This window comes from Camelus bactrianus, chromosome 26, assembly GCF_048773025.1.
Source record: "Camelus bactrianus isolate YW-2024 breed Bactrian camel chromosome 26, ASM4877302v1, whole genome shotgun sequence".
In the NCBI taxonomy this organism is placed as follows: domain Eukaryota; kingdom Metazoa; phylum Chordata; class Mammalia; order Artiodactyla; family Camelidae; genus Camelus; species Camelus bactrianus.
This window is the reverse complement of record NC_133564.1, coordinates 30,266,971-30,284,026: the sequence shown is the minus strand read 5'-3', so window position 1 is coordinate 30,284,026 and position 17,056 is coordinate 30,266,971. Positions and strand designations below refer to the sequence as shown.

Sequence of the window (17,056 nt, the reverse complement as noted above, 5' to 3'; positions counted from 1 at the left end):
CATTCTCTGTTTCTCTTCAGGAATTGTGTGCTCAGTACTGTCAGCAGATTGATTTTTAAATGCATTAACCAAATCGGTGGCCGAATCGATAACACTGAAATTTTCCATTGACAGGGTCCCTTTTAGCCAGTGGGTTTCAGCCTGTATCTGTTTGGTGCCACCACTCTCTGGACGAAAAAAGCCTTGATTTCACACTTGAGCACAGCAATCTAAATCTAACAGGCAGTCAAAGCTGTATGTGGTCCACGGTGACTCCCGACACGCACCCACCATCGTCCTGCAAGCAGACGTGGTCGCTGGCCTCCCATCTCTGCCGTTTCGGCCCACAGTGTGGCACGCGGAAGCCCGCCTCCTTAGGGCACCTCTTCGGCCTGACTCATGGCGAGTCCCAGAGAATCAGGCTGAGCCTACCCTTGACAGACTTCTGCCTGAGCTCACACCCTTGTCCGGCTTCCCAATCCTCTTAACAGTCTCCAGGAAAATATCTCCTTAATAAAGAACTTGCCACGATCCTTGTCTCGGTGCCTGAGGCTGGGTCTTGGGGTCTCCTTCTGGGGAGCCCGACCCTGGACATCCTGGAAGCAGGTGAGCTCACGTCCCTCCCTGGTGCTGTCTCTGACCGCTAATGGCGCTGTTTCCTGCCCTGGGACGCCCTCCTCTTCCCCTTGGGCTCTGCTCAGGACAGGGTGCATAACAATCAAATGAGCCAGCGTTAAGTGAAAACACTTCAAACCTGTAAAATGTGCTATCATTATGAACTCCTTGGAGGAATAATGACTCACGGCTCACCCATCCTTGCAGACCTGGATCTAAGCCATCCCTCCACGAAGGCCTGGCCCGTAGCTCTCTATGCCACATTTTTATCTAGTCCTCCATCTCCCTACCTACAAGACCAAGACTTGGACGTATTCACAGTTGTCACTTCAGCATTCTGGGGTATACTGTGCAAGGATGTGTTAAATAGTGTTGTCCAGGATCTCAGCCTTTCAGGAAACAAAGGACTAAAAGCCAGGTTACGGATGACGTAGAGTGACTACAGTGATGACCTGCCTAACCTACAAAACAACGCAGTGGCGGAGAGAGGACTTGATCCTTGATCTCCTGGGCACTTTTCACCTGAGATTCCCCCTCCAGGCCCCACCTCTTCCCTAGATGGGCAGCAGCAGGGGAAACTGCAACCCCTCTGCCCCCAGCGAACTGCTGGCCGCTGGGCCGTTCCATCCAACCAGACCTACCTTGGTGTAAAGGTATAAAGGCCGTATGTGTAGCATTTTCTCTCAGCCAGCAAGTCCAGAGGACAAACACCAAAGGCTTCTAGAGAGTTGGTCTCCAGATTTTTCCCACTTCACATCTTAAAGCACAAATCCAGCCCCCAACGCTCAGACTCTCCTCTTCCCAAATCTCTGAAGGAGAGCCAGGTCTCAGCCCCGCACCCCTCCCTGCCCCCACACAGCCATGACCACGACCTTGCTGAGCGCCAGGGCCCGACCATCGTTGGGAGCCTCATCCCACCACGCGCCCAGGGCAGAGGGGAGGGGAGAGCCGACAGCACTCAGCTCGAGAGAAAAAGATCTGAGATCCCCAGTTAGGAGGAGAGCAACGTTTTCCCAACCAGTGACTCCGGCACAGCAGTGAAGCCTCGGGGCCTGTCCTCTCGCCTGACCGCCACAGAGCGCTAAGCCAGCACCACCCACCCCCCAGTCCTGGCTGTGTCCTTGCTGAAGCCAATTCCAACGTGAGAGTCAAATTTCTCATCTGTCACACCCGGGGCAGCCCCCAAAGTCACCTCCAACCCAGGATTCTATGACTCCCTGAGCAGGAGACCAAAGGAGTCCAAGCTTGGTCACATTCTCTGCTGGGGAGGGGCCCCCGGCTGGAGGAGCAGGCGTGGCCACAGGGCCACAGCCCTGGCGAGACGTAAGAGGAAGCAAGCCCTGCCTGAGAGCCTGATCCAGCCTGGCCGGCCTCGGCTGGACTTCTGCAAGTGTTACATTCCTGAGTCTGGAAAAAGACAAGACCCCCCGGTCCCCAGGGGCAGGAGAGATGAGCTTCTGTCTCCTCCAGCCAAGATCTGGGCTGGTTTCCTGTGCAGGCGTGTCTGCTTCTGTGCGTGGGTGTGGGTGTGGTTGTGGGTGTGGGTGTAGGTGTGCATTGCAGGATTTTTTCCTACTCACTGACCCGCAGGTTGGTGCTGCCCGTGAGAAAGGAAGCCCTCGATCGATGCTCAGCCTCTGCGCATCCTCCCAGGCAGTGACGGCGGCTGGCCACCCCACCCTCCCAGCCCCCCCACCCCCTACCCCCCCACCTCTCACCTGGGGGTTGTCCATGTACCAGAGGAGGCAGTTGGCCTGCGTATCCAGGATAAAGTACCTCCGCAGAAACTTGCCACTGCTCTCATTCTCCTCGATGTCCAGAAACCCACAGATGCGGTTCTGCCGATCCACATAAGGCATTCCTGGGCTCTGCTCACATCACCCTGCGTGGCAGGAGGGAGGGAGGGGCCGTGAGAAGTGGGGGCGGGCACCTCGCTCTGGCCTGACTCACCTCGGGGAGGGAGGGAGGCTGGCGCCCCTCTCATCCGCCCCCTTCCCCAGGGCCCCAAATGTCCCACCCTAACCAGTCCCTGGAAACGTCTACCAACTCCCCTCCACATCATCAAAATCCACAAACACAAGATCCTAGACCTGGGGTCCGGGGCCTGGGTTCAAATCCCAGTTCTGGCCGCTGGCTGACTGTGTGACCACGAACTGTTTCATCTTTCCTCGCCTCAGCTTCCGCATCTGGACAATGGGGATGATACTAGGACCCACACCGTTTGAGATTTTGATGAGAATTAAGTGCCGAACAGACAGGAAGCCCTCAGAAACACGAAGAATTATTATGACTCTTCAGAAAAGCCTTGTAAAGTAGGTCATAACCCAATTTTATACATAAAGGAACAATCTCAGACAGGGTCTAAGCTCCAGTGCAAATACCTGGATAAACTCCGATTTCAGGAGTAAAGAGCAGGCAGGCCTCCAGGGCACCAAGGACTCAAATCCGAGGGGTTCCTGGGGCAGGACCACCCCTCAGCCCCCACATCACACCCCTCACTTCCCTACGTCCCAGAAGCCACTTGTAACTGAAAGGATGAGGGAACAGAAGAAGAGCCCAGCCCTGAACACGTTCCCTGACTCCAAAACAGGGTCTGGTGATTTGAGAAAAGCCGCGCCCTCAAGCCAGCCTCCCTCTCCTCCTGGTTTCCTTCCGTCTGTCTGATGAGCCAGAGGAAGAGGCAGGAGCGCTGTTCAATCCCCCAAGAGGACGGGCGCCTTCTTGGGACAGGCAGGGACACCCCACCTGGCTGCACAATATACTGCAGAAGTGGGGCACGGTCCCCAAGGATTAGAAAACCCCATGTGACATTCAGACCTTCAAGGACAGACACCACCCAGCCCCAGCCCTGCTCGGCTCCAACAAAGCAAGCTTCACTGACCCAAGCCCACCGTGGCCCTTAGTCTATGACTAAGCGTGGCGGTGAGACGGCTGGCGGAGGGCCAGGCCCTGCATCACGATACTGGGTCAGCACATGGGCTACCGAGATGTGCGCTCGCAGGCTTCCGGGCCAGGAGGGGCAAGTCCCACAAGCAGGGACCCACGTTCCCAGGAAATCAGGCTTATTTCTAAGGGTGGTGATGGCGGTGTGGTCTGCTCTCTCCTGCCCCTACAAGGGGCCCTGCGATGCTGAGAGGCTGCCCCAAGAAAAAAGTACCCCCCTACACACACACACACACACACACACACACACACACACACACACACACAAGGATATCAGGAAACAGTGAGCCCCTAGATTCCAGGTGAGGTCAGGCAGAACCCCAAAGGGGCAAATGACTCCATCAGGAGGGAGATGGGTCAGGGGATCTCACCATGACTCACTGGGTAATGATGGGGCACAAAAGAGCAAAAGCAGGCAGGGAAACAGGACACAGATGAAACGGCGCAGCTAGAGAGGAAGGAGAAGGAGCAGAAGTAAAAGAGGAGGTAAGAAACAGTGGAAGGAGGAGGATGGAAAAGGTGGCCGAGGGGAGGGGAACAGCCGTGCATGCGGCACATCACATGGTCAGAGGTACCCACTCCAGTTGCCCTGCTTCTCAGTGCCTCCCCAGACGAAGCTTCCAGCCCAGCTCCAGTTTCACGAGGGGCAACTGTGAATTCAGAAAAGGGAGAGAGATGGGCTCAAGCCAAAGAACAATCGCCATGGGAGGGACCATGGAAGGGACTTCAAGTCTGGAAGACACTGGGTCAAAGATGGGGAGGGAGAGGCCCGGTGCTGGTGGGAGGGGAAGCAGATCCCTGAGAAAGGATGCGGCTTCCCCCAGGGGATCAGGGGAGATCAGGAGTCCCAGGCAGAAAGGCTGGGTCAGCCTCGCCGCCATAAGCGGGCACCCATCCCCCAGGAAAACTCAGCAAATTCCCCTGATGCCAGCCCAGCCACAAACACAGACGCTCCAGGGCAGTCACGGCTGTCGCCGCTCCTGGGACATCTCTAAGAGGAGGCATATAAACTGCAGTGGACTGCCTTCCAGTGCTCCCGCTGCAGCCCGAGGGATTCACTCATCAGTGCCAGCCTCGTTCTCAAATCAGAGGCTACAGAAGGCCCTCTTTCCACCATCTGCCAACAATCTACTCTTGTTGAGGGGGCTTCCCACTGGCACGGACCCGTGGGTGGGAGAGGCACCTCAGGGACCAAAAGGAACAATAATAAAAAGAAGAATTCTGCTTACACATCTCCTGACAGTGGTGCCAGCCCCAGGGGAAAAAAAAAAAGCTGCTCAGATGTCCTGAGAAGCAGCTGAGTCACAGAGCTCAGTGGCACGTGGGAGGTGGGGCGAGGGTGGGCGGCAGAGAACCAAGCATCACATGGAAGCGTGCTGATAACTGGCCGACCCACGCAGAGACAGCGGACCCAGAGATGGTACACAATGCCCAAATCCGAGGTCCTGAGCCCGGTCCTCCCAGCCCCATCTGTTACATCCCTTGTCACAGCAGCTGAGATGTGGTACAGAGAGCCTGCGTTCCCCCCAGGCTCCAGTCCCTTCTCCCTGCCTCTTCAACCTGCCACCATCATCTTCCAAGTCCCACTGGCTCCTCCTCTGTTCCCCAGAGAGGCTCCTCTAATACAGTTACTCTGCCCCCACCCCTAGGCCAGCCCCAACAACCTGGCAGTGCGGGGAGAAAGGTATGTAAAGGGGAGGGGGACATACACAGACTCACTCCTTGGAAATGTCCTTTCCAACTCTCACGACACTCCTCAGTTACATAGTTTCAGCCCATCTTCTAAACTTGAAAATCATTTATCTTAAATTTCATTTGAACCGAGTTCCCCGGCGTAAAAATACTGGGTGGAAGGTGACACCGGGGGATGGGTCCCAGGACTTGCTCCGCGTCCTAACACTGTCACCCAGACAACGACTCTTGTCACACTTCCTGGGACAACATGCAAAGTATTCTCGCTGGGTCAGAGCGCCAGACACCCCTCTCTCAGGCCAGCCCCTCTGCCTTGGCTCTAACACCACGATAAGACCACCCAGCAAGGATCCCCTCTGCCATCACAACACAGGGATGACAAACAGCACAGACCGTGTGTGCAGGCAGGGACCTCGGTCCACCGCATGCAGCACCCTATCTTTCCAAAGCATGCCAGCCTCCCTAGTGTCTTCCGTTTTCAGTGCAAAAATCACCATATAACACTGCTGGTCTTTAAAAAAAAAAAAAAATCACCCAAGCCAACCGTTTTCAGTCTTGCATGCTTTTTCATGTCTCTGTCCACATAATCAGGCTTCTTAAAACTTTAAATTATATCACAGACATGTTCCATGTTGCTACACGGTCTTTATAATCATTGTTTTTAATGGTTGCATAATATTACTGGGCTGGATTTAGTATAATTTACTCAAACCATTTCTCTATGATTAGACGGTTAGATTACATCCAATTTTTCTAATGCTAAAATTCATGTTTTTATACTTTGTTTCTTCTTTTACACACGGAAACAGCATAAATTCCAAGTCATAATGTGACTAGATCATAGGTTATGATCTTTTATAATTCCTGAGACTTATTACAAAATTGCTTTCTGAAGTGATTTCATCTGTTTACGCTGCAGCCAGCAGTATATTGTTACCACTGCCGTAACCTCACACACATAGAATGTTCTCATTATTTTTAACTGTGGCTTGTTTAAACGTATAATGATGCGGAACATTTTTTCATGTTAGTTTCCAGCTTCATCTTCCTTCCGAGACTTTGTTAAATGCAAATCAAAATTATGTGTGCACACAATTTCCCGCCTCCTCATGCTCACACGCACACACACATACACACGCATGTGCCCAGACCCAACCACAACATGGCCTCACATAATCCAGGTAAGTAAATAATGCATTACAATGAGAAGTTAGAAAGAAAAGACGGAAGTTTTACACAATCTAGATTCCTTCAGTGTCTAAGTTCCTAAGTATGTGCTGCAAATGAAAATATGAATACATTTAATATTTAATTCATGGTAAAAGTGAAACCTTGAGGGAGTGGCTTTGCATGGAGTCACCCATGCATGGATCAGCAGCAACAGGATTCTGTTATACCCGGGACAGGGGCATGAATCTTTCTGGAAAGCAGCCTGGCCGTATGTAACAAGGGAGCTAAAAATGCTCATACCCTTTGACCCAGCAATTCTACTTCTAGGATTCCATCCAAGTAAATAAAGATGCAAATAAAGATTAAAATAAAAAGATAGCCACTGTAATAGAATTTACAATAACAAAAAGTTGGAAATGCCCTGCATGTCCCAATGACTAGGGAATAATTAAATAAATGATTCACATAAGGAAACGCTACATGATCTTTAAAAAGCTATGTTTTGTGGGGCAGGGTAAGCTCAGTGGTAGAGCGAGTGCTTAGCATGCATGAAGTCCTGGTTTCAATCCCCAGTGCCTCCATCAAAAACAAAACAAAACAAAACAAAACAAAACAAAACAACTATATTTTCAAGTAATTTTAAATAAATTAGAGAGAAACTTAACTGTAAGTTTTTTTTAAGATACAATAATATGATTTAAAATATGATCCCAATCTTCTAAATATTACTTTTATATTTCTATATTTGGATAGAAAAAGATGGACATGCAGACATCAAAATATTAGCAGTCATCATCTGTGGATCATGGGCAAATTTTATTTACTTTTATATATTTTCCATATTTTGAAAATTTTCTACAAGAAATGTATGTTACTTTATTTAGCAGGAGGAAAAGCTATTTGCATCCACAACCCCCCGACCCCATCCCCAGCGTATAAGTTTGAAGCTGAGAATAAATTTCTCAATTCTCCAGAGTTCACAAACAAGCAAAACCTTGCCTAAATTATAGCTCTCTTGGGGCTTTTTTGTGTTGCAAAGTCTTAAATGTAACAAAGCAATGTTCCACCCATCACAACTGCCTAAAAGCCAGGTACCTACCCAGAGGGCTCCAGCATCCTCCAATCTAGCTGGGTTTCTTACTTCCTATTGCAACATCCTCTTAGAGAAGCTCTTTCTTTCCTCTGTGGGTTTGGTTCCTTGCTCTCTGGTCTTCCTAAGAGGAGCCCCTGTCCTGGGGGTCGCCTGAAGGTTCACACCCGAGTTGATGGCTCCATCCCGGGAATGGAAGCAGGGACCCCTACAAAGACCCCCCAGTGGAATTTTCCTTCTTGAAAGTGGAGAGATGGGACTGACATTTTTAAATTAAAGGGCTGCACAGATGAATAAAGAGATGGATAAACAGGTTTTCTTTAAGAAAAGCTAAAGTCATGAAAGCTATGGCTTACTGTATTATCCAGTGGATGTTTTATTTTTAAGATCTCTAATGTGGTTTGCAGATACAGGGGGGAAAAAAGAGTGAAATAAAGGAGATTCATTGGCCTGATAATTCTGACATTTTTCAGGTAAATAAAAACAAGAGAAAGTGATAGAAGACATAAGCCTTAAGTGGTATTGGTCCCACGATGAAACAAGCCACTCTCACCTCCGACAGTTCAAAAATGGAAACAAAATTAAATCCATTTTTCAATCTGGAGAGTTCTCTTTCACGTTACTTGGCGTTGGCAGGACAAGGACTTCCAGGGGTTCTGCTCCAGAAAAAAGTCAAGAAGGCGTTCCTGGACAAGTAGTGAGGGCAGGCAGTGAGCACGTCTGCTGCGCTGCCACCCTGGAGGGTGGAAGCTGGGGACGGCAGCATCCGTGGTGAGCAGGAGGGATACCAACAGGAAACTGCTAAACTTCGACAGGAGAAAGTTAATCGGGAAATGACATCAGAGGTCCCAGAGAGGGCTGGCATGAGCAGACAGGAACTGGGGTGTGGAAGTTAGAAGAGGCAGGGGCCACGTGAACAGAGAGTTCACCTAGGTTTCAACCTCCAGCCTGTGTGAGTGTGCACTGCGGAGCCTCGGCGATGCCAAGGGCCCAGTAAAAACACAACCAGCGCAGCCACCAAACTCAAGCACAGCTATTTCAGAACACAGCCCTGAGGCCGGCCAAAGATTATCACTTCGAAAGTGTGGGAACATCTATTTCCTATTGTGATAACATCGTTGCATATTGAAGCTGTCATCAGAGCACATTCCAAATAGTCTAAGGCAGGAGAAGAATGATGTGGGAGAGGAGGGGATGTACTGAGAACTCGGTCCCTACGGAAGCGCAGGGTGAGGGCCGCCAACAGCCCCAGGGGAGGGTGAGAAACAGTGCCCAGTTCCCCCTGGACCTGAGAACCCAAAATGCAGGGCAAGGGACCCTCGAGCAGTTTTTAAGAGAAAAAATATTGGGGAAAAGGCATGAATACCTGAATATTGATACCACCGCAACAAAGATGCCCAAAACAACAAAATCTTTCAATGCGCATGACCACACTTCACAGCAGCCTCCTTTGGGTTCAGAGAAAATGGGGTCGCAGGAAACAAAGTCTTGCCCTTGACTCCTTGGACCACAGCCACCAAAGGGATCAACCAGCACAGGGAGCGGCCACCGTGGGTTTATAAATAGCCTATAAAAACTGAGATCTCCAACTTTCAGAATGTGAAAGTCCCCCGGGATTAGAAGACTGGATGAATTCAGCTTCACTGTCCGGCTTCCTAATGGGAGCCGCACGGGAGCAGCCCAGGGCTATGATCGTCATTTAAAACCTGACTGTCTCACCCACGAAAACACTGGCAGCAGGAGAATGCAGAGGAAGCATCCATTTTTCTCCCATAAACCAGCCTTTGGCAAAGTGCTGGGGGAACATCTAAACGACCTAAGCAAGTCTGTCTAAAGGCAGATGCTCTGGTCTCTGGAGGGAGGGAGGGAAGGAGGAGGGGCTGCGTGTAGCAAAGGGGATGTGCAAGTGACAGCGATGGTTGTGAGTGCATTTGACGAAACTCTTGCAAGAAGGTGACAGGGAAATGGGTGTGCTGATTTCAGTTACCCATCGATGTGCTGGAGTGAAGTGAAGGGGCACAGGTTTTAGGGTCAGACAGATCCTACTACTCTTTTCTAAGCCCATTTCACACTCATTTGCAAAATGGAGAGAATCGCTCTACTTACTTCAAAGGCTGCCGTGCGGGTTAAATGAAATAATGTGTGAAAAGAGCTTACCAGGAGGTCTGGAAAAGACTAAGCACTGGGGAAATGCTGGTGTTAAGATGGGTGTGCGTGTGTGTGTGTGTGTGTGTGTGTGTGTGTGTGTGAGAAGTGTCTAACAAGTGGTATAGGACTCCCACAACTACCTCAAAGCTGCTTAATACAAGGCAGGCAGCTGCCTCGCCATCTCTACCTCTCAGATATCAACAAGCAAATCCCAGCGGCCAGGCGGTGACACTGGGATCCCTCAGAGAGAAAGGCATCCACTGGCCATCCTATTTCCTTGAGTCCAAACCATCATATTCCTCATCTCTAAAATTCTCCAAGAGGTTAAAACAGAAATCCAAGAGTTCCATCAAAAATCCAGTCTCCATCTCAGCCAGGCCACCCTGAAAGTTAACAGAACCAGGCGGGTGAGCCGGTTCCAGGGAAGGGACCCTGGAGCCACCTCCTGCTCTGCCCATGGGAGAATCACAGCAGCGGGGCCACTCTGCAAGTGGACGGCCAGGTGGGGGTCCCCGCCGATGGGACCGCAAGCCCCAGCCTCCGCACTTTAACTACTGTGTTTTTCAAGAGCGGAAGGAGAAGGGACCTCGCTTCCCACTCTCGTTACCTCAGCTGGCCGGCCTCCAGGGGCGGACAGGTACATCACAGGTCCAGAGCTGAAAGCCTTTTGCCCACACTGGGCAGTGTCAGGAGTGCGGCCCCAGCAGCAGGAGAGAGAGCCCAACTCAGCCTTCCACCCCCTGCAAGTGCTTCAGTCGCTGGGGGTCAGGGCAGAGAAGGGGCTTCCAGAAAAAAAGAAAGTTATAAAGCCAAAAAGGAGGGCGGGTTTAGCAGCAGGGACCATGGAAGGCCAGAGCAGAGCAGCGCAAGATTCAAGAGTTAAGGTCAACAGAGTCTTCTCCCAATTACTGTCCCGCTGCACCAACCACAGGCCTGGTGAGGACGGAAAGGAAGGGACGACCCCGGCCCTGCGAGCGCTCGTCAGCCCCTCTCCCCTCCCTGTCCCACTTCTCGGCTCAGGGATGGGCTTACATGGGGCAGAGCTAGGATTCTTCTCTTGCCATGGGCCGTCACTCTATAATACTTGCTCTCCTTCCTTCCTGTCCAAAGCCTAAGAGATTGGATCGCCAGAGTCCTCTCCAGCTCGCTCAGACACACAGCAAACTGAAAGTAAGGCAGCCCCAACTGCCCACGGTGGGAAGAGGGAAGAAGCCGAGCAGCCCAATGTCCCGGCACCCAGATCATTTTTTCCAAGCTCTAGGGCTGCATCGGCCAGAACAAATAGCCTCTCAGCAGTTTCAGTGAAACAGAAGGATATTTAGTGCACTGGGGCCCCAGCAAGACCTAATTTGAAGCATTCCAAACTTTTAGCAGGGGCATCACCCACCTGTCCACCTGCCCCATGAAGCAGACAGATCTGGTGACACCTGAAGACGAGCCCCTGCTGTCCTGGTCTCCCTAGTGCTCCAGGACTTTCAGCAAACACCGTGCAAGCCAGCGAGAAGGCTGCTCGGAGGGGCTTGGTGATAAGGGCTGATGCCTCCCCCTTCCCACTCTGCAGAACCTCTCCATAAGCAGGACGCCACCAAAACCTGCAGGTCTTCAGGGTTTATTTTAACGTCAAGGAAAATACCGGGCTGAATGTGATTCAGCTCACTACGAAGACAGGATGGGATTTGCAGACCCTACTTCCTTACACAGAATAAAGAATGCACCGACAAGGGAAAAGAAGGCTTTGCAAACTCTCCACCAAAGGGTAGGTGGTTTTCCAATTCACAACTAGGTGATTACCCATCTGAAAGGGGAGCAAGACTCCATCACTAGGAGTGCCAGAGACTTTGCAAAAAGCAAGGCCTACAAATAGGGCAAAGGATACTTAGGTCTAAAGGCAATATCCAAGGTAAACCCTCATGAACCAGCTTGAACTGGCTTGGCGCACTGCCACACCACTCCTTTCTCTTCCATTTGGACAAAGGCAAACAATGCCTGTGCTTGCAGTCACTCACACATTCACTCAACAAACATTTACTTAGCAGCTAGCAGATGTCATACACCAGGCTGGCCACAGAGTTTAAACTACAAACTAGAGCTTCGCTATGGCAAAAGTCACCTGCATGAAAGCAGCAGTGGAGAAGGCTAATATCTGAAACGATGAGGAGGCTTTTTAAAAGTCTCCTGTGGTTTCTCAAAGCATACTGGATTTCGATTTCAGCAATCTGCTTTGTATTCTAGGTACTCTGTGCGGCCTATGGCCTCCATCAGACTGTAAGCTCCCTGAAGATAGAGGCTACGTTTTGTTCATCACTGCCTTTGGTGTCACAGCTCCCTAGGGAGGGTGGGTACAGCTCAGTGGTTGAGCTTATCACACACGAGGTCCCGGGTTCAATCCCCGGCACCTCCATTAAAAAAACAAAAAACAAACAAACAACAATCGATTACCCAACAAATGTCAACTGAATGCAACTGAAATGGAAAACAAACGCTTCTATTCTTCCAAGATCTTCGGCTTCTCCGTTTCTGAAGGTTTTGCCACCAAACAAAGAAAAACGATGAAACTCCAAAAAGAAGCAAAAGGGGGACTGACTTAGTTGCCTGTAAGGACACATGAGTCCAATTTTGGAACTTCATCCCAAGTGCGACCACCACTCAGAGGGCGGAGGTGCCTCCAGGAGCCACAGCTGGCGTCCCGGTAGAATGTCCCCTCCCCCTTCTCCGCTGTTTACTCTCCTCCAAGAACCTCATTTGGAGTCCTAAAGAAAGACAGGAGGGAGGGGCTGGAGAAGGAATTAGAGGGGGAAGATTCGCCCAGAAGGAAGGAAACCTTTAAAGCGAAAGGCTGGGGTTGGGGGAGGGGGGTGGGGGACAGGGCTGGCCCGGGCAGGAGATGCGTCAACCCCTACTGAGGTGGCCCAGCCGCGCCTCCTCTCTAGACGTGTCTGCACACTTTTCTTTCCTACAAGGCCTCTCTTTTCCCTTTTTTTTTTTAATTCGATGAAATAACAGTGTTTAGAACTGGAGCAGAAGAGGGAAGCGTGTAAAGCAAGGAAGAAGTTGGTGAGACAGACAGACAGACAGCTTCCCTCGAGTGCTTTCCCAACCTGGCACCGAACCTGCATTTTAGGACGGTTTCCTTCCAGTCACCCCAGAAGCCCGAGTTCCAGAAGCCCGAGGGCCCGGGCTGGACCCAGGGGGAAGGGAGGGCGCTCCCTCGGGAGTATTCTAGGCCTGCCATGTAAGAAGGTAGTAAGGGCAGGGGAAAAGGAGCCTCCACAGCCCAGTCCGCGCCCCCCGGGACTTGCCTGGACGTTCTCTGCTCGCCTCCCCTCCCCGCAGCCCGGGCAGTCGTTGCGGGGCCGCTGCCCCAGCGCCAGAACCCGCAGAGAAGTTTCGCCGCTGCAAACGTGAGAAAACGCAGCTCAGCAGAACACCCGCCCCCACCCTGCCCGCGGCCCCACCCCCGCAGCCCGACCCCTGGCGGCGGCGACCTTGGCCACCCTGGGCGCTCGCGAGGGCCGGAGGAGGGGCCGCCCGCCCGGCTCCCCCGCCCCCCGCCGGCCCCCGCGCGCCCGCCGCCGCCGCTCGGCTCCCGGGCCCGCGCGGGCGCCCCACTTACCCCGCCGCGCACGGCCGGGGCTCGGGAAGGGTGCGTGGGTCACATCGGGCTGGGACGCGCCTCTCGGGCCGGCCGGGCCGTCGCTCTCGGGGGATTTCTGTCGCCGCCGAACTCTCGGGGCCTCGCGCTCCTCTGGCTCTTCTCCCCCTACCCCCCGCCCCCTCCTTCTCTCTGGTCTCTCGGCTCTTTTTTCCGGGTTAATTACGTTTCGTATTAAAGCAAAACCCAGCCCCGGATGTGAGTACAATGCTCCGCCAAGCCCGCCGGGGGAGGAGAGGGGTGCTGGGGCGCCGCGGGCTGGGAGGGGGCGCGGCCGGGCGCCCAGGCTGCGCGGACCGGGCAGGGGCATGGCGCCCAGGAGGCGGCCCCCAGGCTGCGCTCCGGGACCACCTCGCCCGCGCCCGCGGCGGCGCAGGTGGGACGCGGGGCCGTGGAGCCGGCCGCGCCGGGGGAGGCCCTGCCTCCGACGCTGGGCCCCGGGCAGCAGGTGTCCGAGAGGGAAAGGGGCCCGGGGCTGTGGGCATCCCAGAAGGAGGGAGGCGAGTCAGAGCGCAGGCTCTCTCTTGATCCCATTTCTTCTTCCCGAAGCCAAAGCCTCCCACCACGCCACCTCCGGCGGCTTCAGCAGGGCCTCCCTCGGACCCGGCGCCCTTAAGCCATCTGGGTCCGCGGAGTTAGGTTTAGCGTCAGAGTCAAAAGAAGCAGCGCAGGTTCCCACAGGTTGTCATGAATGTGCCCCAGGAGCCCAGTGGGGTCTTCCGTTCTAACAAGGGTGAATAGGGGCTTTATCAGAATGTGGCGCCAAGACGACCTTGTAGCCCTCAGAGTTAGACGGTGCTCTGCAAAAACATGGGAAACAGACCAGCAGGTATTAAGTAATGTTGCCAAGAGGAACCCAAGAGTTGCGCTGGGTGCCGGTGCAGCTTCTGCGTTCGCTCTTTGGATCCACGCGGCAACCCAGTGGGTATCAATCCCCTTCGCGATGAGGAAACCGAGACTCAGAGACGTTAAGTAATTTGCCCTGGGTCCAACAGTTAATCAATGGCTGGTCTGTCGGGTTCTGACGCCGGCCTCCCACGCGGCGAGATAGATATTTAAATATACAAGAAGTCAGGCACTTAACTTCCCAAACAGAAATGGAGTGGATTCACCCTGGGATGGAAGACCTCGAGCTGCGATTTCTGGGGATTCTGATGCAAATACATTTGACAAGGTCTGGGTCCAGCGGGGCTTTGACGAAGGGGTGGGCCTAAGAAGACCCCTGAGGCTCAAAGTCTGGATCAGGCGGGAGTGCCGGAAAGGCGGGTCCATATCCCAGTGTTGGAGGGGGACAGGCAGGCTGTTAAAAGTCTCCAGGACCTGAGGCAACGAAGCCTGGAGGAAGGGGGGGCTCCAGCCACATCAGCCTGGAGGTAGGCTGAAGGACCACCCGCAGCGCAGCACACACCCCGAAAACACCAGCGAAGAAACCACACAAGTTTCCTCTTGCATTTTGATTGTCAGAGCAAAAAAAAAAAAAAAAAAGAGCCCCTAGCTCTCTCAGGTGTGAAAAAAGACTGTTAGCTTTAGAACATTTTGCTTTGAATGAGGAAGGAAAGGGGGACACATGAAAAAAAAAATTTCCTTTGAAATAAATACATCAATGTCATTTTTTTTTTCTGCTCATGAAGATTTTTGCCACTCACATAAATTTCAGGCAGAGCATATACTCTGGAACCAGATGGCCTGGGGTTGCATCCCAGCTCTGGTGCTTATTAGCTTTGATCTCAGGGCAAGTGACAACCTTTGGGCGCCTTCACTTTCTACATCTGGATGGTTATGAAGAGTAAATGAGGGAACATTTGTAAAGTGTTTCGATTACAGCCAAACATGAAGCAAGCGCTATGTAAATGTTTTTGACTTTAAAAATTAGATTATGGTTTTCTGCACGAAAAGGAACCAAATTCCCTCTGGCTCCCAGCAAATCTGACTGGAACTGACGGTTTCCATTCTGAGCAATAAGATAAAAGTCTCAGATTCCATGGTATGGTTCATATTAAAAACCCACGAAACTCTTCTCCCCGTGGGGCCTGTCTGAGTCACTCAATCACGGAACCACAAATATTTTCTGAGCACTACTGTGTTGGATGCCTGGGAGGCAAAGAAGAGCCAATGGCCTGGGGTCTCCAAGTGTCACTAAGGGGTTGAGGCAGCCTGGTATCCCTCCTGGAAGTGCTGTGAATAGTACCGAGGGCAAGTGCTGGCAGCCTTTAGAGGACCGAGGTGCAATTGTGTGTGTGTATGTGTGTGTGTGTTTGTGTGTTGGGTTAGGAGGTGGTGGGGAAGGGGTTCCTCAAGAAGGAGGTAGATTTTGAAATGGGCCTGAAAAGATGGGTACAATTTGACTCCTGAGGGCCAGGAAGGTGAGGGGGATGGAGGTGTACCTGTTGGGCTGCGGAGAAGGTCATTAGTGCAACTCTGGGTGATGCTTGGACTTCACTGAGAGCCTCACTTACTGCCACGTTTACCTCCCAGCCAGGACCTGGCTCCAGTCAGACTACAATTCCTGCCCTGAGTCCACCCCCTCCTCCCTGCATTTCCAATGCTTCCTCTGAGGACCCCGACCATCCCCACTTGTAGTGGCCCCACTGAGCGGGTGTCAGTTGAGTGCGAGCCCTGCTGTGGTCCTTTTGCCATCTCCTGACCCACATATTTTGAAAGTATTTCCATTGCCTGATTTTTATGCTTTCTTTTTTTTTTTTTCACTGCAATAAACAATCCTGGTGTCTGAAAATGTGATTCTGCTTGTGGGGAAAGGAATGTCAGAAAGGACCTTTCACATCAGCCATTTCAGCCCCCTGTTGTATCGGTGCAAGATGAGGTTCAACAATTTGCTCGAGGTTCTGTGGCTAGTTAGTGGCAGAGATGTTTCTGGGGTCGACTATCCCCAGAATTGTCTAGTACTGATACAGGAATCTTTCCGTGAAGATGAAGACTACTAGCCCAGAACCTAAGAATTTAAACAGAGAGCCTTATACTCTAGCCATTTATGCACTTTCTGTTTATTTTCAGTGTTCACGGCTGGGTAACTAGACACCCTGACAACCTTCAGTGGTGAGCCCCACGCACCCTGGGGGGAAGCACATTGTTCTCTGTCCTTAGACACACCCATTATATAAGGTTTCAGGCTGTGACTGGGGCCAGTTCGTTCAGCTGGGGAAAGTGTGCAACTGAAGAGGCCAAGGTCAGTGGTTGTGCCTGGTTCAACCCAGATAATTTTGCACAGAGGCCATACATTGCTCCAAAGCCATCGCACTTATAATGCTAGCTGGTCATTTTATAAAGAGTTGCTTTTGGTTTTGATAGCAAAGTACCAGCCATTTCTAGGAAGATTACTCAAATTACTATTGTTCTATTTCATACTATTCATTCAGCAATTATCCGAATCTATTAACCATTTTTCCTCCGGTATATCTTACATTTACTTATTTTCCAGCTACTTACTAAATGCTAATTGCTCTACACATATTATCTCATTTAAGTCTTACAACACTGGGAGTCAAGTCCTACTCCCCATTTATAGATGAGGTGATTAAAACACAGGGACCAAACCCAGATACAAGCCTGAGCAGTCTGTTACTAGAGTCTGCCCTCTTCACCACTAAGTTTGTGAAGGATACAGGAAGACATAAAACCAGACTCTTTTCCCTCCACATTTTCAAGAATTGTCATCATGTAGAATCTCCATTCCGTTTCAGCTAGCCATTTCACGTCCAAGGATTTGTCCTACAGAAAGTCATCTGGAAATACAGACAGTGCAATACGGA

At 51.7% G+C, this 17,056-nt stretch overlaps 1 protein-coding gene across 4 annotated transcripts in view; it reads right to left on the bottom strand.

Moving 5' to 3' along the window:
• Positions 1–13,515, bottom strand: part of PLEKHA2 (pleckstrin homology domain containing A2) — a 51,996-nt gene extending 38,481 nt beyond the window's left edge. Inside the window, exons 1-4 of one of the 4 annotated variants that reach the window (XM_074353493.1) lie at positions 13,251–13,507; positions 12,937–13,030; positions 8,043–8,175; positions 2,313–2,476 (exon numbers count right to left, since the gene is read on the bottom strand). In XM_074353493.1, coding sequence (XP_074209594.1) covers positions 2,313–2,453 — 141 coding nt within the window. In that variant the 5' untranslated portion in view covers positions 2,454–2,476; positions 8,043–8,175; positions 12,937–13,030; positions 13,251–13,507. Of the gene's footprint in view, positions 1–2,312; positions 2,477–8,042; positions 8,176–12,936; positions 13,031–13,250 lie in introns of all 4 variants that reach the window. The other 3 variants (XM_074353495.1, XM_074353492.1, XM_074353494.1) reach the window with 3 other exon arrangements.
• Between the last annotated feature and the right edge of the window lie 3,541 nt (positions 13,516–17,056).